The sequence below is a fragment of the Mytilus californianus genome, unplaced genomic scaffold (assembly GCF_021869535.1).
Source record: "Mytilus californianus isolate M0D057914Y unplaced genomic scaffold, xbMytCali1.0.p SCAF_5, whole genome shotgun sequence".
Classification (NCBI taxonomy): Eukaryota; Metazoa; Mollusca; class Bivalvia; order Mytilida; family Mytilidae; genus Mytilus; species Mytilus californianus.
The window spans coordinates 78,847,624-78,874,489 of NW_026262701.1; the positions used below are offsets into that span (position 1 = coordinate 78,847,624).

At 31.4% G+C, this 26,866-nt stretch overlaps 1 protein-coding gene across 1 annotated transcript; it reads left to right on the plus strand.

Annotated features, from left to right (window-relative positions):
* Nucleotides 1–1,629: 1,629 nt before the first annotated feature.
* Nucleotides 1,630–26,455, plus strand: LOC127701477 (mdm2-binding protein-like). Its single transcript, XM_052205350.1, has 20 exons — nucleotides 1,630–1,685; nucleotides 3,723–3,826; nucleotides 4,394–4,488; nucleotides 4,967–5,028; nucleotides 5,674–5,722; nucleotides 6,470–6,680; nucleotides 7,381–7,470; nucleotides 8,604–8,704; nucleotides 9,207–9,267; nucleotides 11,921–12,044; nucleotides 12,751–13,035; nucleotides 13,835–13,993; nucleotides 15,601–15,732; nucleotides 17,071–17,162; nucleotides 17,667–17,758; nucleotides 18,400–18,822; nucleotides 20,303–20,528; nucleotides 23,050–23,163; nucleotides 25,266–25,331; nucleotides 26,290–26,455. The coding sequence occupies exons 1-20, from the start codon at nucleotides 1,652–1,654 to the stop codon at nucleotides 26,338–26,340; spliced, it is 2,571 nt and encodes an 856-aa protein (XP_052061310.1). The 5' UTR covers nucleotides 1,630–1,651; the 3' UTR covers nucleotides 26,341–26,455.
* The last annotated feature ends 411 nt before the right edge of the window (nucleotides 26,456–26,866 follow it).

Sequence of the window (26,866 nt, forward strand, 5' to 3'; positions counted from 1 at the left end):
TGCGTTCAACATAGTCACCAAATTTTGAATTAAATCAGTCGTCTCCTTCACGAGTGCTAATCGATAGAAAAGATAGGACTTAAAACGTTTTGGATATAGAGCACTAAAGTGTAAAAAAGTTGAGTTTGAGGTAAAATCAAGATCAAAGGCCATGTTAAACTTATTGTGTAGAGGCGATGTACCAATATACCAAAATATCAAAAGCCTTTGACAACGGATAAAAAGCTATAAAAACTTGTAAAATTATTTCATTTGAACTTTTCTGATATATTTTTATTTTTCAATCTCCTCACGGGTGCCACCAGTACCGTAACGACGTAATCTGCAATGTTATAAAGTTGTTACGAAGAAGAAGATAATCTTCATACCATAATTTGCGATAAAAAAGGCGAGTTTCCTTTCCTATTGTTAATTTTCTTACATTAATGGGAATGTTTAGATGGCTCATTCTTGTGGGTTGTAAATTTCTGACACATATCAAAGGGGCATTAGCTACGAGATATAAAAAAAAATTATAAAGTTTGATTATTTTTTTGTTCAATCATTAATGAAAGTGAAATAATGAATCGCTTATAGCAGCCAATTTGGTTCAATTTTGTCAAAATAAGCTTAGAAACATTGCTGAAGAATTATTCACGTGCAGGTGAATAATTCGACCTCATTGAATCAGTATTCGCGTGACCTTCAATTTAACCCCTTAGCCGGACATGGGTTACGCATATAATTAGCTATTAAAAGGAAAAGAGAGTCAACATTGAAAGTGAAACAAGGATTTTGGTTGACTGATTCGATCCACAAAAAAAACATTCTTATACAGGTAAAAACCATGATAACATACTTTTTGACCTACAATATGAAATCAAACAGACCTTAAAAAAAATCCAATTGAACGTGGTCGCTATCTATTTGTATTTATATGTATGTTTATATCGAGTTATATGACCGTCGGTAGTCTTCGGAGGTCATCTCGATGGTTAATTATATGACGTCTAGACAAAAAAATACACACGAAATGTTGATACATATTATTGAGCCCATGCACTGCTAATTGTTTGTTTTAGACTTTTTGTAATTTGGATATACGTTTTAGTATGTTATAAATCAAATATGAGAATTTGAGTTAAATCGGTGAACATGAATTTGACAGCTAATGCCCCTTTAGGTTCCTGTTGAACATGTTAAAGGCTAGTAGTATCCGCCGTCAGTGGTTGTCACAGTCGAACCAACGAACTTTCGGCAGGAAACTGGCAGTCATAGTCAATTAAGATAGGAGTCGAACGCGTGCTGCCATGAGCGGATTTCGAACTCACAACCTCAGTATTGACAGGCTAGTGATGACTGTAGATGAAGTACTTAGACCAACTAAAAGTGGAGCCCCTCTTTTCGATAGAGAAAACTGACTAATGGCTAGAATATTAGTCTAAAGAACTTTTTTTTTGAAGTGTCTAATGACCAAACAAACATTTTTGAAAATGAAACAATCTCTTGAAATTACCAAACCCACATAAGCTTAATGTTTTTCAGACATGGAAAGACATAGCTGTGATAAATCTATCTATGATTTATACGGAATATATTCTGATCTTTCCCCGTATTGGTTACACATACAGTTATCTCCCCTGTCTAACCCGCCAAATTCACAAATGTGAAGATGCCTTATTATTGTCTTTTCTTGATTTCCTCAGGTAAGTATACTGGTTTAACTTACCTGTTGATATGTTGAGGAATCATTCACCACAGCCCACAATTACATTTGTTTCTTATCAACCTCTAGATATATTAAATATGAGATATAAAGATCATATCATTTCAAATACATAGCCAAATTATATATATAAACAGTGGTATACACATGATACATGTGTAGTTTACATAAAATTGTATATATTTAAAAAAAAAAAAACTGTTTTCAGGAAATGTTTATCAGTTTTTAGGTTTTAAACCAGATTTCCGGTATTCAGGGTACAGGAAAAAATGAACTAAGTTTGGTATAATGTTTGAGATGTCCCCATTCAGGTAACAACTGTTTTGTATTTGATGTGGACAATAAAATAAAGTATGTACACATATCTACACAACAGGTGATTTAAAGGATGATTATCAAATGTAATTCAAGTGTTTGATTATTTTACCATCTGCAGTGATGAAAAAAAAATGCCTGTTAACCTGTCGGAATACATATAGTGGGGTATTATTTTTGTTGAGCCTGCAAAATTTATTTCGTGAAAGCGAGACATAGCGATTCTAGATTCTGTTGTCGGCGTCGGCAGCATTTAGGCTCAGTCTATGGTTAAAGTTTTTAAAGACATCAATAACTTGGTCAAACCTAAATGGAATTTTATGAAATTTGGACAGAAGCTTGTTTATCATCTTTATGACAAAAAAAGAGTATCCAGAGCAAAATCTTGAAAAAATATTTTCATTTTTCTGTATTTTACTAATAACTGGACTTAGTTTTTTTACATTTAACATTCAGATTTAGTCTGAGGTTGAAGTTGTTTTAGACATCAATAACTTTATCAAACCTTCATGATTACATCGCTTATACTGGTCAACGGATCACTTTGGAGGTCAACTCGATAGTTAATTAGATGGCGTCTAGACTTAAATACACACGAAATGAAGCTACGTGTTATCATGCCCATGTCCTGTTAACTGTTTATTTTAGACTTTTAATAGTTTGGATAAATGTTTTACATTGTTATAAATCAAATATGAGAATTTGAGTCAAATCGGTGAACATGAATTTGACAGCTAGTGCCCCTTTAAACAAGTTTTTTTTTTTAGTTTCTTAGAAAGGTAATTTTTGTTTTGAAAAATTATTAAGTTACTCAATGGAATTATTTTAAATTTCAATAGAAGCATGGATTAAATATAGTTTTTATGATTTTTTACATCACTTTATTACATGAAATTAAGAATTTTTTAAATTCGAGAGGATTATAGAGATTATGGGTTACTTTAAAAATAATGACAAAAATATTACTTGTTTAATTATTTCATACATCTTTGAAAGAATTAGTAATTTCAATTATTCAAGGAACATATATTATTGTTTTGGTTGCAAATTATAAATAACTACAAGTCTTGATTAAATCACAAGTTTCCATCTATTTATATCTGTCTACCTTCAAAATTTCAAGGAAAATGATATTTTAATAGTGGCAAGAGACCAATCTTTTACTCAGAAGGGCAATTAGTGTTTCAGGAGGATTAGTTTCAGTATTGTATGGGATAAATAACCAGATGTCTGTAAAAATTTGTTAAAGCTGTACAATCTGTATGAATGGATACCTATAAAAATATTTTTTACAAAAGTTACTTACATGTATATAAGTAATTTTTAGAATAGCCTCATTTTCAACATTACTTGTATAGGTAATTTGGAAGTTACTTGTTTGAGTTATGCCCCTGACTGGTTTACATTTACAGACAGTCTGGGATTAAAAAATTTTGACACAATAAACATGATAAATTTGTAAACCTTCATGGGTTGTTATGAAACTTGGACAGAAGCTAATCTTCAAGACCAAGAAATAGCATCTAAAGAATAATCTGATTTTTAAAAAAAATCTGTATTTTACTGATAAATGGACTCACTTTTTAAGTCAACATTATACTTTTACACTGACAGCAGCAATCATAGGCAAGACACATGGTTCCGTGGAACCCCTTATGAATGTTTTAGTAATATTTCACCAATCAATTTGTTTTCCTTGCAGAAGAATGCAGATTACAATACCCTCAAGTGAAAACAAAGATAAAAGATATATTTAAAGATAAATGTAAGATCTGTTGTATTGAAGTAGAAAGATCAAATCAGCAGGTTAGTGCAATTTATTATACAATGTTTGTGGTGAAACAATACATTCTTAGTTAAGTCAACTATGAATTATTTTACATTTGCATTAGATGGACGTTTCAACCCACAATGGCAAATGTCTGACCTGCTGATAGCTGTTGCTTTACCTCTTGGGGTGTCTGTAGATAGGTCTGTATGTATTCTTGTATATCAAATACAACAACATGGATTTTCTTCCTTACCCTGGTATTTCTATTTTACAGATGTTTTAAGTTATTTATTGAAGTGTTTTAAAAAAAAATCACATCTGATACATCAGTTGCAAGTGTTAAGCCAGTGATTTTACTTTTCTGGCATTGTCATCAATATTCTATGTAAAGTTTGTAGATTTTGATCATTTCAGAGTATTAAAGAATTTTTGATAGATTTGACCAATGACATTTATTTTGCTGTTTATAATTGCATGCTTATCAGTTGCATGTAATACAAAATGAGCACAGATGCATGTACACACTTAAAAAATATTAACCTGTTACTTCTGCAGGGAAGAATTACCTGAGTTCTATTTATATTTTTTTTTATTTTATTAAGCTATATGTAAAGGAAAACAGAGAGAGAGTCAAATGGAATGATATGAATGGTGATGAAAGTACAATAATCACTGAATCTGAGGATGATGTTGAAAGGTTTGTGGTTAAATGTACATTAAACTTTATGTTAACTAGAGAAACATTAACAAAAAAACTCTTGTGTTAGAACAAACTTGTTAAAATACCAATCACTTGTATAATTCAGACAAAATGTTTCACTGTAATCATTATTGGTTATAACTGTCTGCAGGGGAATAAGATCCTCTGCTTTCCCTTGTAACATATTTATCTTCTATCAAACAAAAACAAATTGTTCAAATCTACTCTTATCCACGAAAACAAATGTTTCCTCAACCCATTTCAATTGTTACCCACGAAAATAAATGAATCCACAGTATTTTCCAATAATAGACCTCTAGTGGCCAGTATGAACACTTAAAGGATGGACAAGTGCTCAAGCCATATTGCAAGCTCTTAATAGCCTTATGTACAGGTATACTCATTTAGAACGAATGCAACAAGAACAACTCTAGCGCTTAAATTAAAACAATTTCTATAAATTGACTATTTTTAGCAGACCACAGAGAACAGTATGTGATTTGTTACATGAACTTGCTGATTCAATGCCATTTGCAGGTAATGTTAACATAGTATTTCTACAATTTCATTTATGTCAAAGTCAGTACAATATATAATTTGTTTTTTATTGAAATTTCTCAATTTCTACTTTCTGTTGTCAAGTACGTTGTTTCTAATTGTAGTGTAATGTAATGTTAAGAACGTTCCACAGATTATTAAATTTTGAAGGATAAAAAAAGCGAAATAGTCAAATTATATCCAGAATTTAAATAGTAAAATAATAATGCCACTTAAATGAAAGGTTGCACCGAATAACAGTTATCAAATAAGGCATATTAATGCCTCTACTCTATAAAGGATTAAAAAAAGGGGGGGGGGGGGGGGGTGCATACAGGTTTACATCTGCCCATCTGTCCCATGAAATTTTCTCAGGAACTACAAGTCAGAGCTTCCTGAAATTTGATAGAAAGCTTCATGTGAGCATGCTATATACTGTGAAGAGTTTTCACATCCATTGATTAGCAAATTCTAGTTTACCGAATACTTATAGGGGGGTATGTGGCATGCCGCCGATAACTTCCAACAAACATGTTTATTTTAATAAAATATTATGTGAAAAGGAGTACACTAGTGGCACTCTTTTGGTTCATTTAGACCTTTACCAATTTCTATAAATTTGTTTTTATATTTTTTCCCATTTAGGTTGTATCATTGATATATTTGTTGACGTACCGGAAGAATTTGACAGCAGGTAAAATACTTATTGTCATATAAAACATTTTAAGTATGGTTACCACAGTAATGGAACAAAACTATTTTATCATTTATTCAGAGACAAATCCAATGATTACAAGATTTCCTGAGAACCAGATGCTTTTAACATTTTTCATGAAGCAGAGATTGTAAATGCATTTAACACCCAGCTGAAATGGCTAATCAATAATGTTTTCACTATTTTAGATGCCTTCTTAAAAAGGTTGGAATAAACAATTTGAAAGGTAGATTTTCCTGTATAGGCCATCATTTTTTCTCAGATCTAGCAAGGTTTTTTTCAACTTGATCTTTTACAATGATATTTGTTGCGTGTTATCACATTTATGTTAGTTTTATGATACTTTTCAGTCAAGAAAGAGGATATGTTTTTTTGTCAGTTGAAGATATAAAAATATTTACATGATTTAGGTCTCTTAAAATATCATGTTTGACCAGTGATGGAATGTGGAGGTAGAATTTATTGAAATTACAACCAGGAGGTTGAAAAACAGGAACTCAGACTTTGGAGAAAAGATTGATTGATGTTTGCTTTACAATGCATCAGCACAAAAAGGCTATATCATAGCAATTGGAGAAAAGAAACTTAAGAGTTATGGGTTTTTATTTTAGTAACATGGAAGCGCAGAGACAAGGAAGTTGGAATATTTGACCCCCTTGTCCATCCCTCCTTAACAACTGCGTTATTACATGTATATTTGATATGACTGTTGATTGTGTTTTACAGTTGTGAAGGCTTTCTTCCTTTGTATGGTGCAGTAAGAAGATTCAAAGATTGGCATAATACTGCTGTAATCTCCATTTACCAGGGTGACAACATCTCCACAGACCATGAATTTACTGATATTATACCTGGTATACAAACATGTAGGATGGATGACCTTGACTTTCCTGACAAGGTCATATGGAGAGGGAAAATATCAGTTGTTGATAAAACAGTAGGTATTCACAGATCTTTTATTATAAACCAATTGTGAACTGTAAACAGGGAGATAAAATAGACAGAAACAAAATGTTTCATTAACTAGGAATAATTCAAAAACTGTCATCATAGTCTGATTGAAAAAGAAAAATTTAGTTAATCATTCAAAGTCTGAAATCAGTTGATTTTACTATATGTACTGATGATTTTGAGAATATGTGATCATTTTCAGATTAAAAAATGCACTGACCTCTCTATCCAAAACCAGTCGAGTATAATCCTAGAATAGGAAAGTTCTAAGTAAGTGGTGTGAGTTTGAGCTGGGCTTCCATATTTTCTTTGGATAGTCAAAACCTATGGAAAAGTTTATTTGTTGACTTTAAGTATTAGATTTTTTATTGCTTTTGAAAATTTTAAAGTTTTTATGCCCCACCTTTTTCGGTCTGTGCGTCCATTCGTTTGTCCGTTTGTCTGTCTGTCCCGCTTCAGGTTAAAGTTTTTGGTCAAGGTAGTTTTTGATGAAGTTGAAGTCCAATCAACTTAAAACTTAGTACACATGTTTCCTTTGATATGATCTTTCTAATTTTAATGCCAAATTATAGTTTTGACCCCAACTTCACGGTCCACTGAACATAGAAAATGATAGTGCGAGTGGGGCATCCGTGTACTATGGACACATTCTTGTTATTTATTTATTTATAGCAAATTTATTTCAGGTCAATAAAGGATTTATTTTGCCTGGTTTAGAATTAAGACAAAGCAGCATGTACAAAGAAAGATCAGTAATTACACATCCAAGATCACAAGTGAGATAGCTTATGTTTTTAGGACTATTTAGTGTTACATGTTTGATGAATATCCAGACTTTTATATTTTAAGAACATCTGAAGCTATTGAAGAAAAATTACAAAGCTGTTGGTTGGGGTTTGAAGGCTCTCTTTTTTCAAACCCACAAAACATGCAGCTCTTATTTTTAAAAATATTGACTTTAACAACTTTTTCCATCAAACTTGATAATGTTCTCAGTCTTTTTGCCTAAATATAATACAAACAAAACAGAATTATTCCAAGAAAGGGGTAATAATGGCTAATAAAACTCAATTAGAATTTATATTGAATTTAATAGGAAGGTTGATAACACACAAAGTAAAACTCTTTTTCTCTCCTTGTATCTTGAATATGTATAAAAAAAATAAAATTAATAGACCTTTGTCTGTCATTACTTAAAACCACATAAGGGCTGTTCCATAAAAACATACATGGGACTTGGGGAAGGCACTTCCTAATCTCAACTATGGGTGGATGTCATCTATGTTTTTGCATAGTGGAAATGTAAGTGAAATTTTAATTTGCCTCTATAGGCGTTTACCCCATTTTAAAGTGCCTTCCCTGGGTACCATGTATGTTTTAATTGACAGCACTAACTTTCTGCAAAATTTGGCATCACAATTTAAAGCAGTTGATGTCATAATTGTTGCAAAATGTCAGGAGGATATTCAGAGACAGATCTAGGATCATTCGGAGCAAATTCAGCTAAATACACAAAGTGTAAATATGGTTAATTCAAGTTTGCAAAAGCAAGCAGGAATTCCATGCAGACTATAAACAAAATGTAGACAACTAACATACATCTGCTTGAAAATAGAACAAAACCATGCATGTACTACTGTAAATTCAGAAATTATTGCGAGGTTTTTATTAATGCGAATAATGCGACTGGGTGACTATCGCAATAATAAGAACTCGCATTCTGATCTCTGTTACATATATCTGTACACAGATTTTCATGATATGGCAATAATAAATCTCACAAATTTGTCCATTCTTGAAAAATCGCAATAATAAATGCACGCAATAATTTCTGAATTTACAGTATTTGATGAATATTAGTTGGCTGTTTAAACTATTTATTTTATAGACTTATTTATTTGCTCTTCAGGAAAAGGAAGATGTTGTATTAGGCAGAATGTTAGAAGTTTTAGATGAGGTTGATTTGGAGAGTATTCCACCTTATATGTTAACATCCAATGTATTTTATCTGTATCCTTTATACATTTTATACTTAGATGTTGATGAAGTTGTGCCTGTTGTTGTTTAGGTACCAGAACATAAAATTTAGTGTCATCTCTTAAAAAATTAGAATCGTCTTGAAATATTAAAATTTTCCTTTTCAATTGAAGAAAAAAATAAGTAATGTGATTTTTTGAGCACATCTCCAATACTATAGGTATATCAAAGATCAGGTTTATTTTCTTTTTATATTTCTTTTTGACAAACTCAAAACAAACAAGGCTTTAGCTGATTCTATTGATTTTATTCATAATTTAATACAAGAATTGAACCTGCAAGTAAAAATTGGTAAATTTCCTGTAATTTTTAGTATTTCAAGATTTTTTAACCTAACACTTATCTTATCTGAACAAAACATCAGTCCTTGAAGGGTTTGGTTAACACAATTTTTACTTCAAAATTTTTAGGGTTTAAGTTTTAATTTTTAGTGTGTAAAAGATTCAATTTTGGCTATTTTTCCTTAACATTAAAGAACACAGAGATACCAGCATCCACATGCCATGGTATTCATGGAACACATCAGAACTTCTCAGGTTTGTATTACTATAGAGCTCATGATATAATGACGATAAAACGATAATCAATCTTATCTGAATATTCAGTTTTCAAAAATCTGCAGACTCTTTTTGATCAGTTTGAACCTAAAAATCGTCAAGGGTCATTCAGAAAATTCAACTTCCCTCAAATTACCTTCAAATTAATCTGACACTGTTTGATGAATATGTGATAATTTTGTAAATTCAGTTTTTAAGGCACGAAATTTCTGAATTTTCTATGATTGGAGGTTTTGGCTGATTTTATTAAAGCAATTTCCATACATTTTGTATCCTCGTGTATTGTATTTTCGACCTACTAACATATTTCTCCGAATTTCCCTTTTATATGTTTGAACATAGACATGCCTAATATTTTGAGAGTCACTAGTATACTTGTGCATAAAATAATTGTATCTGAAATATATTTCGATCTTAAATTATTTTTTTATTTGAGTTCATTAGATCGATGGCACGTTTGTTGACAAAAACTAGCGTCTTGTGTTTTCGACCTATCCAAGAAACTGGTCCAAAGTCGGAAATGACATGTCGCACAAATCCGGAATTGGTTAAAATTTGATGTAAATGTCTGTATCAAATTATTTAAATTGTTAGGAGGCGATCATACTTATGAATTAAATGGTTACATATACAACTTTAAGATAAAAAATATTATTTTGATATCTTTATTTGACTAGTTGTACACATTTCACATGAGGCACTTTGGAAGCAAGTTTGATCTTGTATACAGTCATTGTTTTGTTCAATACTTTAGTGAAGGAATTGTGGAGTGAGTATTGTCTGTAATTTCCACTGACAGACTGTTGTTTCTGTAAATTAAAATTAATCTATATTTTATTTTTTTAGTAAAAAGCTGTAAGGATCATGCAGATTTCCGTATCAAAAATAACTTTAAGTATTACAACTAACCACCTGACAATCATGTGACTTAATGACCTGGATGTAAACTTCACGTGCAAAAAGTCCCCCTGCCATATTTCTAGAATATTTGTTTATTTTTTATAGATTCTTTTTGAAGGTAAAAATAGTATTAGTAAAAGGGTACACAAATGTGATATCAAATAATAAAACGTAAATACTTAATTACATTTACTTTACTTGGAACATCTTAACCACCACGTGGTATTATTTGATATTATTACTAATTATAGCAGCCGAATATGACGTCACACGGACATGCGCAGCATACGGGAAGTGGATGTAGAATTAGGCCGAAAACGTAAGACGGTCGAAAACACAATACGAGACGATAGTAGTATTTTACAACAAAACATTTATATATTATGTTTTAATTATTGCAATGTTCCTTCTTTTTTCAAATTTTACATTAGTTAAAGCATTACAATGATTTCAGAATATGCAGTACAGTTAATTGGAATGTGAAATGCTGGAATTTGGTGTGAAGCAGTATACATCAAAAAATTTCACGTCTGTCATTTGTTCTCATCTTTTGTAAAAATAAAATGGTGTTAGATCATCAGTGAGACATATCATAACTAGCGACCTAAGGATGAGAAAAATAAAACACGAGTCAATGTAGTTCATATTGGAATATTCATGATGTTTTTTTTAGTCCCCTACCGACGAAGTTGAAGGGGACTTAAGGTTTGCACTCTATCTGTCTGTCCATCCATCAGTCCTGCAAATCAGTTTTCAACTCTTTTTCCCTTCATGCTTGAAGATATTGATTTGATATTTGGTATGTAGCATTATCGTGACTAGTTACAGATCGAGTTTGAATTTTGTTGCGGTCTGATGGTTAGTGCAGAGTTATGGTCCTTGGACTTTGAAAATTCAGACAAGTAATCAGTTTTCCGCATATTTTTCATTGTGCTTGAATATATTGATTTGAAGTTTGTTAAATAGTTTAGCCATGACTAGTTACAGGTCAAGTTTAAATTTTGTTTGGTTTGGATGATTTTTTTTGCAGCGTTATGATCTGTGGACTTAGAAAACTCACGCAAGTAATCAGTTCTCTACACTTTTTTTGTTATGCTTGAAGATATTGATTTGATATTTGGTATATAGTTTTACCATGACAATTACAGATCAAATTAGAATTTTGTTTGGTTTGGAATATTATTTTGCAGAGTTATGTTCCTCAGACTTAAAAATTTACGCAAACAATCTGTTTTCCACACTTTTTTCATCATGCTTGAAGATATTGATTTGATATTAGTTATATAGTTTAACTCCATGACAAGTTATAGATCAAGGTCGTTGTTCTAGTTCAATGCTTTTTAACCTGTAGGGGACTATGTATTGTCATGCAATACTCTCAGAATGCTCGTCTTCAAATGCATATTTAGGGCTAATCCAACAAAAAGAAAATTGGAAGTTTTATTTGTAGACACGGGTCATTGGTCATGTTGGTCACTTATGGTTGTAGGTTCATATAATGTGTACAAAATTACATTTAATGGAAAGGAGATAAGTTTTTGGTTTATTTTTTAATCCTGTCCTACCGTCATGCATCAATTTTAATGACATAGTCTGTTAAGATATTAGACACTAGAGTTATGTCCCCTTATCACTTATAAATAAATAGACCACATCATTTAGATCAGAATGATAAATGTGTTGTAATGTTGGATAACAACATTGAAGTAGCAAAACTTAATTTTAATTTTAGAGTGGAATTTTGATGAGACTTTTATGTTACCATGGTGATGTATTAGAGACGTTATGTGGAGAGAAATACCTGAATACAACATCTTGGAAAGAGAGTATAATTGCAGATATAACATTTATACAAGGTAACAATACCAAGCTGATGGAAACTTTTTAAAGATTAAAAAAAAACATTATGATAGATAGAATATTTGTTTAATTTTACTGAAAACATGTGTACATTTTTTTTTAAATCTCATTAAGTACCTTCAATAAATTATTTTGTATGGTGTACTTAAAATTACTCTTGGCAAGTTGAGAAAAAATGAACCCAATCATTGTTTCAATAATAGTGTAGAGCTATCCATATTTACTATCTGTTCTGTAAATTACTTAGATCTGGATATAACCTTACATTGCATAAAGCTTTAACGATAAAAGTTAATGTTAAGTCAAACTGTCAGATTTACTCTTGATAGGAGCTAAAAAAAAATTCTTGATAATGTATGTTCCCTGAGGCTTTAATGTTGAAATTGATAATTTAAAAACAAAATTACTTCTCTTTAAACAGAATGTACACAATGTACTAATTTTTCACTTTTTTGCAATTCCATCACCAGCATGAAAAGTAGTTAAATAGTACTTTGAAATTATGTGTGTATTTGATAGAAAAATGGAGATATAAATATCTTCTAATATTTTGTGATGAATATAACTTTGAAAATAAGAGGCTGTGAAATGGAACACTTTTAAATCATTGAAGTGGAGAACTGTTTAAACCCATAAGTAATGTTTCATATATGTTTTGGTAAAATGCCCTATGTAAGTAATAAACTTAAATTTCCATCACAGAACCAGAGGAGGAACTACTTCTGGGACATGAATACATACATTTTAAAGCTTATTGTAAAGAGGACAGTCAAGACATTATAATGTGTCAACTCAGATCACCATATGAGCTGAATGGACAAGTGTTTGATTTTATTTACCATAATTCACTGCTGCCATCTGATGAGCTGGGAGTAGATGACAATTTAGATTTTATATCAGAGTTACCATTTTTTTCTGAAGAAAACTGGAATCTAATGATGATTTCATTAAAGGATATACAAGTACAGTTGCTAAAAGAATGGCTCAGTAAGTTCTTTCATATTTTCTTTCATTCTGGACTGTTATTATATGGAACTTTACTAAGAATGAGATGTCTGAACTGTTACTTTTGGCACAATATGTAGGTATTTAAAGTTCAGAATATTTACAAACTTTGATTCCTTATGAATAAGATTCTGCATCAAGCTTAAATTGTACATTACAATGAACAGCAGCCTCTTAATTGTAAATTTTATATCATCTCCTTTTATGATGAGGGGCACAGTAATGGTCATAAAGGACATACTAAAAGTTAGCGTCAGTCTGTTCACCTTGTATTTGCAACTCCTCAGATATTTGTTCCATAGTTCTTGTTTCTTTTATATTAGTCATGATGTGTAAATTATATGATTCAACCAGTTTAGATCAGCAATTTTTTACAAGGACCTTCTACACCACAGATAGTAAGTTTTTGGAATGCTTACCATTTTGTCTATCACCTGAACAAACAAGAATTTTCTTTTCTGAATGGAGTGAACATTCAGGCAAGATGTAAATCCATTTAATGAGGTCATTCATAACAGACAAAAATTACAGGATTTCATTTCAAAATGATGTTCCCTCACCTCTGAAATGTGTAAAAATAAAGTATAAAAATAATGTACAAAAATTTCAAAAAAACATATCTACCAAAAAATTATAGTTGAAAAAGACAGGTGTGTGTTCAAGAAAGAGGTAGCTCATGTCACATTTTAGAAAAAAGACAAGTGTGTGTTCAAGAGAGAAGTAGCTCATGTCACATTTTATTGTACTATATCATTTAATAGTATTTCAAATGTTTATTTAGATGATAAAGAGAATTCAGACAGTCCTACTATTGTAAAATTAGATGATCTTCATGCTTTCCTTTATGAAGTGCAAAAGACATTCCTAAACCAAGTAAAAGAAAATCTACCAGTCACTGGCATTCCAAGACGACCTCTCCCAGAACTTCAGGCTTGTTCAGGTGATTAAGGCAAACAAGAGTTTTTGTAACTTACAAGAGCTATAATGTATTGTAATTAAAAGAACACAAAGCAGATGAGTGAACTGTAGGATTTCCTTCTGTATTTCCCACATAAGGGTAGATGGTTGGTTCTCCTAAGGTTATGTATATTATGAGGATTTTAATTTTTGTCAAACTTTCTGCAAATGACATGATGGTAAACTTGGTCATTTATTTGTGAAATTATGCATGTGTCAGGCTTACTTTTCCTACAGATATCAAGCTAAAACTTTTTATATTATGCAGATTGTTTGTTCATATACGAAGGATGTATGTTTTCTAAGGATTTTTATTTTCCTCTAATTTTTTCAAAGGACAGGATGATGAAGATAATCATTTTAATTCCTCATGTGAAAAAGTCCAATAGTTCACCATTGTCATTTCAAAATGAAGAAACAAATACATTTATGATGACTTTTCATGTGATAAATAGAATTTTTAGTTATATTCAGTCCCACATTATTCGCCAAGATCTGTTTTTAACTAGATATATCTTTTTAAATTCACATTTTTTACCACAAGATAACTACTATTCTTGAGCCCTTAATTTGAAAGGCACAACAACAATGAATTCTACATATTGGAATAAATCATAACCATGGAGATAGGCATCAAATGTGCCTTTCATACACTACCATTTCAAGTTGTACTTCAACATCACTTTCTACTAAAATAAAAATTGTTGCTCTATATTCAAGCTACAGTGGTCGCATCATGTTTCTATAGTGTTATATTGGTTTAATTAGGGCCCCGCCGATTGGCGGACGCCCTATAATGATCCGTCTGTCCGTCCGTCCTTAACAAATTGTGACTGCTCTATATCTAGAGAACCGTTATGATTTCAAAGTTTATACTTGACATGTATATTAACCAACACCAGAGGGTGTGTCATAATGTATGTACAACTTCCTAGGTTAAAGGTCAAGGTCAAAAACTTTGGTTTTAGTTGACAACCCCATGTCCTATGGTAAAGATCGTGTCCGCTCTATATCTTGAGAACCATTATGATTTCAAAGTTTATACTTGACATGTATATAAACCAACACCAGAGGGTGTGTCATAATGTATGAACAACTTCCTAGGTCAAAGGTCAAGGTCATAAATTTCGGTTTCAGTTGACAATCCCATGTCCAATGATAAAGATACAAATTTTTTACCACATATACTGTAAATTCAGAAATTATTGCGAGGTTTTTATTAATGCGAATAATGCGACTGGGTGAGTATTGAAATAATAAGAACTTGCATTTTGATAACTGAAATATAGACCTGTATGCACTTTTTTTCGAAATCGCAATAATAAAACCCGCATTTTTGTCCATTCTTGAAAAATCACAATAATAAATGCACGCAATAATTTCTGAATTTACAGTATTCATAGCGGGGCCCACAGAGATGGCTCCCATCTCAATGATATCTAGTTTATACTATACTTATACTAAGTTAGTATAATAGTTACAGTGTCCATTTATAACTTAAAAAATGAATTGTATCATTAGTAAGTGAATTCAAATACTAATGAAAAATTGTTCAATACTGTGTTCAATTATGCATATGGATTACTTCAGAGCTAGAGAAATCTCCATCATCTTGGTCAGAGAGATGTTTATTGGTATATCAGGAGTCTCAGAGAAAATCATTTAATAGACTACAGTCAACAGATAGTATGGCCCTGTCATCTCCTGTTCAATCTGAGGATAGTAAGTATGGACAAAGAAAATCCTTTCATAGTGTACATTTAACAGATAGAATGGCATTGTCAGTGTCAACAATGTACAAGTTTGTGATTAGGTCACTTTAAGATAAAAGATGAACCACTAATGGTCAGTGATATTTGGTATGCAGCTGTTTTAAAATTGGCACATGACCTTTATCATTTCTTTAATAAGAGATAATTTGGCCCCACCCCCTCAGTCCTGGTTTATTGACTTTGAAACTTTTGTCTACATGTTAAAGTTTGTAACTGTGTCACTTTATGCGGAAACACAAATGTTAAGTCAATGATATTTGATATACAGTTGATTTAGCATTGGCATATCTCATATAATATCTCCTTGGATATTAAAACGGCCAGCTCTCCTTGGTCATTGTTCATTGACTTTGAAACTTTTGTCAATTTTCAAGATTACTGTAATTTTTATATGCCCGTCAAAATTTTGACTGGACGTATTATGGTATACAAATGTCATCTGTCTGTCCGGCGTAAATATGTTGCACCGTAACTTGAGAACGACTTATCCAAATTTCATGAAACATATCATAGTTGTTTCTTATGATAGTCAAACGATCTGTATACTTTCTGGTGAAAATAAGATTAAAACTTTTTGAGTTACAGGACTTAGTAACTAAAACAGGTGTGTGTTTATTTTCACATGTCGTGCCGTACCTCAAAAACAATTTATGATTATTGCTTAAAACTTTACACACTTCTTAGTTATATTAATCTTAAGATCTGTATACTTTTTGGTGATGATTCAAAATTTTATTTTTGAGTTATTGAGTATTTTGTAAAAAAAGGGGGAGGGGTTTTTCACATGTTGCGCCGTATCTCAAAAACAATTTATGATTATTGCTTAAAACTTTACACACTTCTTAGTTATATTAATCTTAAGATCTGTATACTTTTTGGTTTTGATTCAAAATTTTATTTTAGAGATATTGAGTTTTTTGTTAAAAAAAAAGGGGGGTTTTCGCATGTCGCGCCGTATGTCAGAAACTATTTATGATTATTGCATAAAAATTCACACACAAGAGGACGGGCGTATCATGCGCTCATGGCGCAGCTGTTTATTTCAATATCACTTGTTTTGTGTCAATATCACAAGTTTAGAATTAAAGTAAAATAAATGATTTTTTTCATCATTTTGTTATTAATTGTTAATAGTTGAAGAAATAATTTAAACCAAACAATGAGGACAGAGTAGTAAAGCTGTTGATTGTCCTAAAAATATTTAGGAAAAGTTTTCCAATGGCCATGCAACCTTGCCACCTCATTCTGATAAATAGTACCAACTTTTACTCTGATTTATTATTTACAGTGCCATCTACCATAGATATTACTGGGTTTCTAAAACTTTTTCAACAAGATGGAAATCCAGCAGCAACAAAGTTGTCCCCTGTTAGAAAAAGGGTAATTATTTTTCAATATGATAACAGTGGTAAATGTTCCGTGTCTTCTTTATCCTATTACTTTAAAAGCTCTTTTTATTATGTCTAAGTTACTTCAAATTGAATTTAGCAGATTATTGTAAATTCAGAATTTTTTGCCATGATTTTTATTTTTGTGAAAATTGCGACTGAATAAGTTTTGCAAAAACAAACTTGCAATTTGAATTTCGCTAGCATTATTTGCTTGCAACATTTCCTGAAATCGCAATTATTAGTATCACATTTTGGCAATTGTTCAACAATCATAATGATATATGCATTCATAAATTTCTGAATTTCCAGTAGTTGATTTTTTTCTGTATTTTGGTGAGATTAATTGTTATGTTGTTTTGTGATAGAAAACAGTTTTTTTAGAGGGGTTTATTCTAATTTTAAAAATACTATGATATAAAAAAAAAATTTGCCCTGTTTATGCTGGCAAATATTCAACCTAAGTAATCATTATTGCATTTTGTTTATTTTTTAGCATCCAAGTCGATCATTTAGACTGCAAAATTCAACCGATATGCAGAAAGCATCCTGGCCAGATTGTCATTATATGCCCCACTTTGACATATAGTGAGTATATCATTGCACTTAGGATATCCCAGTATATGGTGACAGTATATGATAAGTGTCAATTGGCAACCATCAAATTAGAAATTGATGCCTGCAAATATTCAAATACAATGTGGTTATCTAATTCTAATGTGACGAAAAAAAAGTACCATTTAACTTTACTTTTGACAATTATTTACATGATGTCTGTCCTTATCAGAACCAATTCGGACCACTAATGATTGAATTTAACTGAACTGAATTTTCACTTAATGCTCTGTTACTAGTTTTATGCCTACTGAACTTCATGTGCATATATTGTATATCAAGAAATTTTGGAGTGTGTCCAATTTTTCAATATTTTTGGGGCAGACATTTTACAGAGAAATATACCTTTCACAAATATTTCATTGTCCATTGAAATGTATTGTTTAAAGCTCCGGATTGGACACATTGAAGATTTTATTGGCCATTTTAAAAACAAAGACAGATTCAATAATAACTCAGCAAAAACAAAAAAACTTACCCTTTCACTTGACAATTGCTGTCAGAGCATATTCCTGATTATTTGAATTTCTTTCGATTGGTAACGTTCCCTCACATGACTGCAAATCAAGATATTTCATCAATTATTTGTCTGCTAAGGTATCATTTTATTTCAGTTATAATATAGGCAAAAAGACAGAAAAGCTGGAAACTCAAAACTACAAATTGAGAGAAAAGCATGTAAAAGCTGAAACCTTGACATCAGGTCCAACGACTGTGTTTAAATTACCAAAGAAGAAAAGTAATGATAGTATGATTGGAATAGAACAAGTGCCAGCTGACCTGTTACCAAGGAAATCTCCAAGAAAATCTTTTGTGAGCAAAGTTACACCTCCAAGAAAATGTGCAAAGGGAGCTTTGTTTTCACCTCGTAAATCTGCAGGAAGAGGCTTGCTATCACCAAGGAAACCATTGAAGAAGTCTGTTCTCTTATCTCCAAGACGAGGAGTTTCTAAGGCAAAGCATATGTTGTCTCCAACTAGAAGGTCACCTAGGAAAAATGTCAAAGGTGATCTGAATACAAGTTTACCCAGCACAAGGTAAGTTGTTACTTCTTTTTCTTTTTCTTTTTAAGTACATGATGTTTACATATGTTTATTACCCTACTAGTGTTTGGTTTTCAAATTATGAGAATAGAGGGAAAATAATGACTTTAAAAGAAAAACATAAAATTTTGTGAAAATTAATGTCCATGTGCAAATGGTTTAAAATGTAATCATTGGTTCAGCACAAACATTTAATTTTAGGTCTAATTTATTTCCAATGCAGTAAACCTAAATTTATACTTTTGATTTTTACCATGCATTGCTTTTTGTCTCACCTTGACAAAGTCAAAAAGCAAGACCTAGGTATGCTGTTTGGGTGTTGGCGACATCAACAATGTATTAGTTTGTGATTAGGTCAGTATATAGGGAACCACTGGAACCACTAGTGGTAGTTCAATGATATTTGGTATGCAGTTGTATTAGCATTGGCACATCTCATTTCCATGGAGATTGTTTAGCATCGACACCACAGTCATGGTCTATTGACTATGAAACTTTTGCTTAGTTTACATGTATTAGTTTCTGATTTGGTCAGTTAATTGGGAACCACTAGTGGTAGGTCAATGATATTTGGTATGCAGTTGTATTACATGTTTAAGTATTGCTATTTTAATTTCAACATATGCATTTTACTATCAAAATAACAAAAAGCTGAGACATATCACTGTGTCAACAGTTTATTTCAGTCTCTATTGATACCTCAGTGAAGTGAATAAAGGAGATGTGGGGTAAATGTCAGATAACAACCAAAAACACAATAAAATTGAAAAGAAATCTAGAGGTCATGTACTAATGGCTTCTGACGGTCTTAGATACTTTTAAGTACCTAAAAGTCAAACACTTAGTCCACTTATCAAGTTTGTTATTATTTAATGTAGAAATATGGATTCTTAAATTTGTACCAGTGGATTGAGGTAGTTATATTATTGAATTTTAAAGTCAAAGCCTCTGGGAGGACTTTAAAATTGAATAATTTAACTATCAAGATTGGATAAATCTGATAATCCACGTGTAATTATGTAAGAATCTCTTTCTCTAATGATTATCAAAAAAATTTTCATATTTGATAAACCAAAAAATCCCCTTTGAGTGCCTCCACATTCCTGATTAGGTCATACACTTACGAAATTGATGCATAAACACTTTGTTTGTGTATTTCTGAATCAATAGGAAGCAAACATTAATAAAAGATGACTTTTAATCAAGAACATTGCTTTTAATGAACTATATATTTATGTGTATTAGTAAACAACTTAAACAACAATTTCTGAAAATAGAACTATTTCGGCATAGTAAAAGTTTTTATAAAGATGTTAATTTTTCTAACACCTGCTCATTCATCATGAGAGCTGATATAGGTTATAACCTTTTAACTTGACCAAACATCTACTGAGATCATCTGCAACCACACGCCAGAAAAGATTGAATTGCCAAAGAATTAGAGAATATCATATATAACACTTTTTTATTTCAGTTTTGCTAAGCCATCAACAGCTATAGATAAACTGAAGCTGTCAGAAGCTGAGAGGTCCAAGAGACGACATTCTGTAGGTGATGCTCACATAGTAAAGAAAGGAAAAGAGAACTGTGGCAGGAAGTCACTGTCATCTGCTAATGATTCATTAAACATGTCAGCTAGTCTGGATGATTCTATTACTTCACAGAAGCTAAAAGAATCAAGATCTGAAAGGCATAAAAGGGTATATATTTATAATATCAAATAATAAATAACTGTAGCATTTTTGTTTGCCCCCACGTGAGTTTCAGTGGAGGTTGACTTACTCATAGAAATAAGAAGATGTGGTATGAGTGCTAATGAGACAACTCTCCATCCAAGTCACAATGTGTAAAAAGTAAACAATTATAGGTCAAAGTACGGCCTTCAACACGGAGCCTTGGCTCATGTCCATAATTCAATTAATTAAAACTGTAACAGTTATCCAGATTTTTTGTTTATGAGGTTTTCCATGAGGGGACAGATGGTCTTTCTGATAAAATTCTGGATGCTGTGGCTGGGCTTCCAAAAAATATTTGAGCCAGCCGGACATTTTATATCTTATCCCGATTTTTATCCCTTAAGACTAAGTCACAAAAGGCAATTATGGTAATCAGATGGCCATCCCAATGATTGACATTAGATTAAAAAAAAAACAATATTAAACTTTACTTTGATGTGAATTTGATGTTCGGACGTAAACTGTTAAATTGGCAGTGCATAATTCGAAGTGTGCACATCAGCGTGCTCATAATTGCCTTAGACTCTTTATTTGTGCAAAATTACGTTGTCAAAAACTTTACTTTCGTTTTTAAAATCACATTTTCCTAATACCGGATGTTGACCTGACAATGGTAAAACATGGACCAGAAACGGATACGTAAAATCCATGTACGTTTACAGATTGAAATTGAAAGCACAACTGAGTGAAGAAGCTCTTTCCACGTTATTTCTTCAACAAAATACTTGAAATGAACGTTAGATACAGGTATCAATGATAATATTTATCATTTTTTAAGAAATGTAGGATGCATAATTAAATTTCCCTACTGCGCACACGCACACACTTGTTCTAGTTCATACAACATAGTTCTTACGATTTTTCATTTAAAACCTTTTTAAATTTTTCATCAAATCATGTTTATAAACGTATTTCTTATAATTTCAATCTTTTGGACTAAATCAATTAGATAGAAACCGCTGAAATGTAAGAAATTAACTTTGAATAGACCGATCAATTTAGACAATGTCCGGTACTGGAAATAGTTTACCTGTCACCTGAACAGGTAGATTTCAGCTGTCAACAACTAATTAGCCTTGATTAAAATTAGAAAGTATTGAAGTAGGGGTTGTTTTGATAGTAATTAATCATCATGTCACTTTTATGACCGGAAATGTGTGGCTGTTAAAGGCAAAAGGTTGGGTCAAAAAGATCGCGAATTATGCTAAAATGACCGTCTCTTAAGAAAGCCTTGACAACTAAAAAGTAGATGACCGTTTCATGCTTTGCCCAGCCGGACTTTTACCGGACATTATACAATTGTCCGGAATATATGACCGTTTTGGAAGCCTTGTGCTGTGATTGATGATTTCAAGTGGAGGAAGCTAAGCACAGGAAAATGGCAAAGTGACTGAAAACTTTACTATGATCGAATTGAATATAAATGTTGAAATTTATCAGAATTTTTTCACATGCAAATTTCCCAATTCAATGGGCTAGGGCATTGATTTTTAAAAAGTTGAAAAAACACATTTAGAATTTGCTTATCTTCAGACAGTGTGTTGCATGTTATTCTGATCACTATATATGACCTTGACCTTTGACCTTAAGGTTATTTATGTTGAACAGGAAATTTTGTTAAGGCCAAAACGTTTTGTCTTTAAGAGACTTTTGAAATTTGAAATTTGGTTGAACTTCCTTTTGGAAACCTGAGACATAATATTTTAACTGATATGTATTTAACCAGTGAAAATTTTTATTCTCATACTCCTCTCAGAGCAATATCTGCCCAAAATTGGTGTAGATGAGAAGACATATGTTTTAGTTGAAGTTCTACTTTTAATCAAAATGGTGGGTTTTTTTTTATGCCCCCGCCGTCACTGGAGGAGGCATTAAGTGTTAACCTTGTCCGTCCGTCCATACGTAGTCTCGAAATTGGTTTCCATTCTCTAACTTTAATTTGCCTTAACCAAATGCTATGAAACGTATACACAATGCTTATTAACACAAAACACAGATGACGTTCAAATGTGGGTGGTGTAACTTTAACTGTTCTCGAGTTATGCCCCTTTACAAATGGAAAGATTGCTGAATTTTTTGTTTCCGATCTCTAACTTAAGTTTACCTCAATCAAATGTTATGAAACTAGTACACAATGTTAATTACCAAAAAACACAGACCAAGTTTGAATTTGGGTGGCATCACTTTTACCGTTTTCAATTATGCCCCTTTATAACGTTATATGCAAGTGGGGGCATCATCTGTGTCCCATTAACACATTGTCCATTTATTTTATCTTTGATACTCTTTTGTGCTTTTCCATTATTTTAGATGTTTAAACAATAATTACTAACAGCAGTCCTTCAAATAGCTGTGCATTTCATTATGGCTTTTTCCAGAGGTTCCAAAATTAAAATTAAAATATGATATTGAAACTATATAATATGAATACTATTAATTAACCAATTGTTGATCTGTCTGAATGATTTTTATTTGTATATTTCAGAGGCTACAAGAAATAGTGCATAGTGTTTTAAAACAACAAGGTGTGGACAAAGATAGCAGTATTTATCAGGCGTGTGCTACAAAACTCTTCAAAGTTACTAAACTTTTTGTGATGGTATGTGGAATAGACTGTTTTGTTAGGTGACCCTTTTGAATATCTGATTAGCTTCGTTAGGGATGTTATTACACAGACACTAGAACATGTAGGCTGAAAATGAGTTCTAATATGTAAGTTCTGAAATACTGGAAAGCCTGATGATATATGTCATATATGTAGCACTGTGGGTTCATTATTATATTTAGAGGGTATAGTTTAAGCACAAAGGTCTACGTTCTACAAAAAGTAAATTATCTATAGGCTTGTATGCAGACTTTGTCAGGAGCCTGTTGTTCAGTGGTTGTCGTTTGTTAGTGTGGTTCATAGGTGTTTCTCGTTTCTCGTTTTTTATATAGATTAGACCATTGGTTTTCCTGTTTGAATTGTTTTACACTAGTCATTTTTGGGCCCTTTATAGCTTGCTGTTCGGTGTGAGCCAATGCTCCATGTTGAAGGCCGTACTTTGACCTATAATTGTTAACTTTTTATACATTGTGATTTGGATGAAGAGTTGTCTCATTGGCACTCATACCATATCTTATTTATTTTGGCAAAACCCACACAATCAAGTATCCACGAAAATACAATTTTTCGTTAATTGACTAAAATTGGTATCCATAAAAATGAATGAATCTACAGTAAGCCACACATTACAAATTCACATGAACCCATATGATAATGTTTTGAAATATAATATATTAACTTTTTTGATGGCAGGGGACTGTCATATATTTCTGAATTGTTGTCCTTTTTTCATTGAAACTAATAAGAATTTTAATGGTATGTGTTAACTTTTTGGATTGTAATATTGCAGAAGAGATATTTCAGTCTGATTTCAATATATTTTAGGTTAAGGTGGTACCCAACACCTTGACTAAAATTAATTTGGCTCGTTTAATTTTCATAAAATTTTGACATAATGTTTACTTTGACCCTTTGATAAAAATATAAAAATTTCAAAGAATTTGAACCAACCACTTTATCAGAAAAATTTCGTTGGTTATACATTTGTGTATAGCAGTTTGACAAACACTAATTTTGATCATTGAGAAGCGTAATATTTCCTTAACAAAACAACGTGATTAAAACGTTTAGCTGATTTTTACAGAGTTATCTCCCTGTAGTGTTAGGTACCACCTTAAAACACAAATTTACATTTTTTAAAACCTTTCCCCAAAAATTGCACAACTTTTACATGGGCAGAGATAATTTCACCTGGCTTTTTGCACTGTCTTTCTTAGTTTATAGGCCTTAAAACTATTTACCAAAATGAAAGTTAAATTCCATTAAAATTAAAATTTTGGAGTCCATGTGCTTATTTATTGGCTAAAAACAGAAATTCTAGTTTATTTAAATGATGGCAATCTCATTTTCCTTTTTGGCTCTAACGTATGTCACAACATCGCCATGCTGCTATTCCTGTCATTAAAACTTTACACGAATAACTGTAAACAATTGGAAGTTATTGATAAATTTTACAGACTTCATTTGCCTTGAATTTAATGCCTCAACAGTACATGTTTTAATAAACTGTAAATTTGTTTTCCTTTGCAACTGCTTTCAAATTCATGTTATTGATTTGATGAGGTTAGCCCAATTTGCATGAATTTTGGAATCTTATCATTAGCAATGGTATAAAATTTAACTGCCCCTGCTATTGTACTGTATGCCTTTAAAAGCAGTTATGCATAGTAGGTACTGTAAATTCAGAAATTATTGTGAGGTTTTTATTATTGCGAATAATGTGACTGGGTGAGGATAGCAATAATAAGAACTCTTATTCTGATACATGGTACATATGTCTTTATGCAGATTTTCTTGAAATCGCAATAATTAATCTTGCATTTTTGTCCATTCTTCAAAAATCGCAATAATAAATGCACGCAATAATTTCTGAATTTACAGTATTTTATCATAATGTGTAAGTGGCCATTTCAAGTAAATAATTTTTACAGGATTTAACCCTTTGAATTTTTCCTGTATCAGTATACACAATATTAGTTTTTGAAAGCAATTCTTGCAAACTTGTGTTTATCAGAAATTTAGATTTTTTTATTTGCACATTATGTTAAATTTTTTTAAGGGAGTTTTCATTCTTACACATACAAAAATATTTTCAGGATCTTCCAACATCTCAGAATTTGAAAGAAGAAATGAAGAACATTGCTGAAGGTCAGGTGCAACAGGTAAGGGTCTTACCTAAAAATATTGATTAATACATTACAATTCCTGTGTGTAAAGCAAGAACAACATATATCATGTCTCCGAGGAGATTAAGGGTAAATATTATAGGGATAGAAATCATGTAACTCAAATTACAAAAAAACAAAGATAGTCATCAAAATGTCATTATACCACTTTTAATTATGGCATTAAATATTAGGGCAAGCTTAAAATTACTACTGTTATAATTAGCTTTGAATGAATTTGATTGATCCCCAATGATCTTACTTCTGTACCAAATACAGAAAGACGGGGAAAGAGAATAAGGCAAACATTGATGACACAGGCTAATAAACATGTTGCAATGTTACAGTAGCCTTATTTGTAAGTTCTTAACTCTTTCTGATTTTCTTGATCAGTGGGAGGAGGAATAAAGTTAAAAACAAACAAAATCAAACCAGAAAAAAACTCTTAATTGTATTATATCAGTCTAGCACATTAAAACATAACTATATGAAAACATGTCACTAAAATATTGTATACAAATGCTCATACAGTAGTTGCTTAAAGCATGGATAAATTTCTTTAAAAATCATTATTTTAAAATACAAATTTGTATGGCTGATGTTTCAGTGCAATGCTTGTTGATTTTTTATCCAATTTGGTACACTGTTTAGAGCTTGATATTAGATTTCGGATATGGCTTGTTCTAGGAGACCTCTTAATGACTGTTAGATGTCAATTTTTTCTTAACATGTTTCTAGATTGCAGTTCTATTTAGATTCATTTTCTTAAGCATAAAAGCAATAGCAAATTTAGTATTTGAAGCTTCTAAAGCTCCATGGTTTTGCAGTCAGTAGATGGTATCTCTGTAAACAATTACATTGGACAGATCATTTTCATTCTGTCGTCATTATCTTTAGTACATGTAAATATTTTCTTTTTATCAAATTAGTTTGTTATTTTTATGTATTTTGACAGGTTATTAATTTAGAAAGTAGAAGACAAAGTATTGGTGCTGCAAAAAACTAGAAGACAAAGAATTGGAGCTGCAAAATAATAGAAAAGACTATTCACATTTGTTAAATGACAAACATATACTAATTTATAACACTAAAAATAAATGTTAACTTGTAAAACAAAAAAATCTTATTCATATAACACACATATACACCGCTCTATGTTTCAAAATCAAATTCTATATTAAAAACACATAATGGAAAAGAAAGGATGTGGTGTATTATTATTCACACATTTAACGAAAGCAAAGGAAAGGGTTTTATTGCTGTTCTTCATCTCAAAGTTATGTTTGTTTTGAGTTTAATGCCCTTTCATACACATTCATACAATTTTACAACCGGCATTGTATTGTTTTGGAATTGAGAAAACTTGTCAATAGAAAAAAAAATACTGCTTGTGGAAAGATGTGAATCAAACGACTTCATGGTGATAGATATAAATGAGCCAACATTCATTCAAATTATTGAAATTTCCATTTATCAAAGAACATTTGTTGAAATTATTTTTCAAGAGACATCCACTGAAGTCTTTTTTTGAT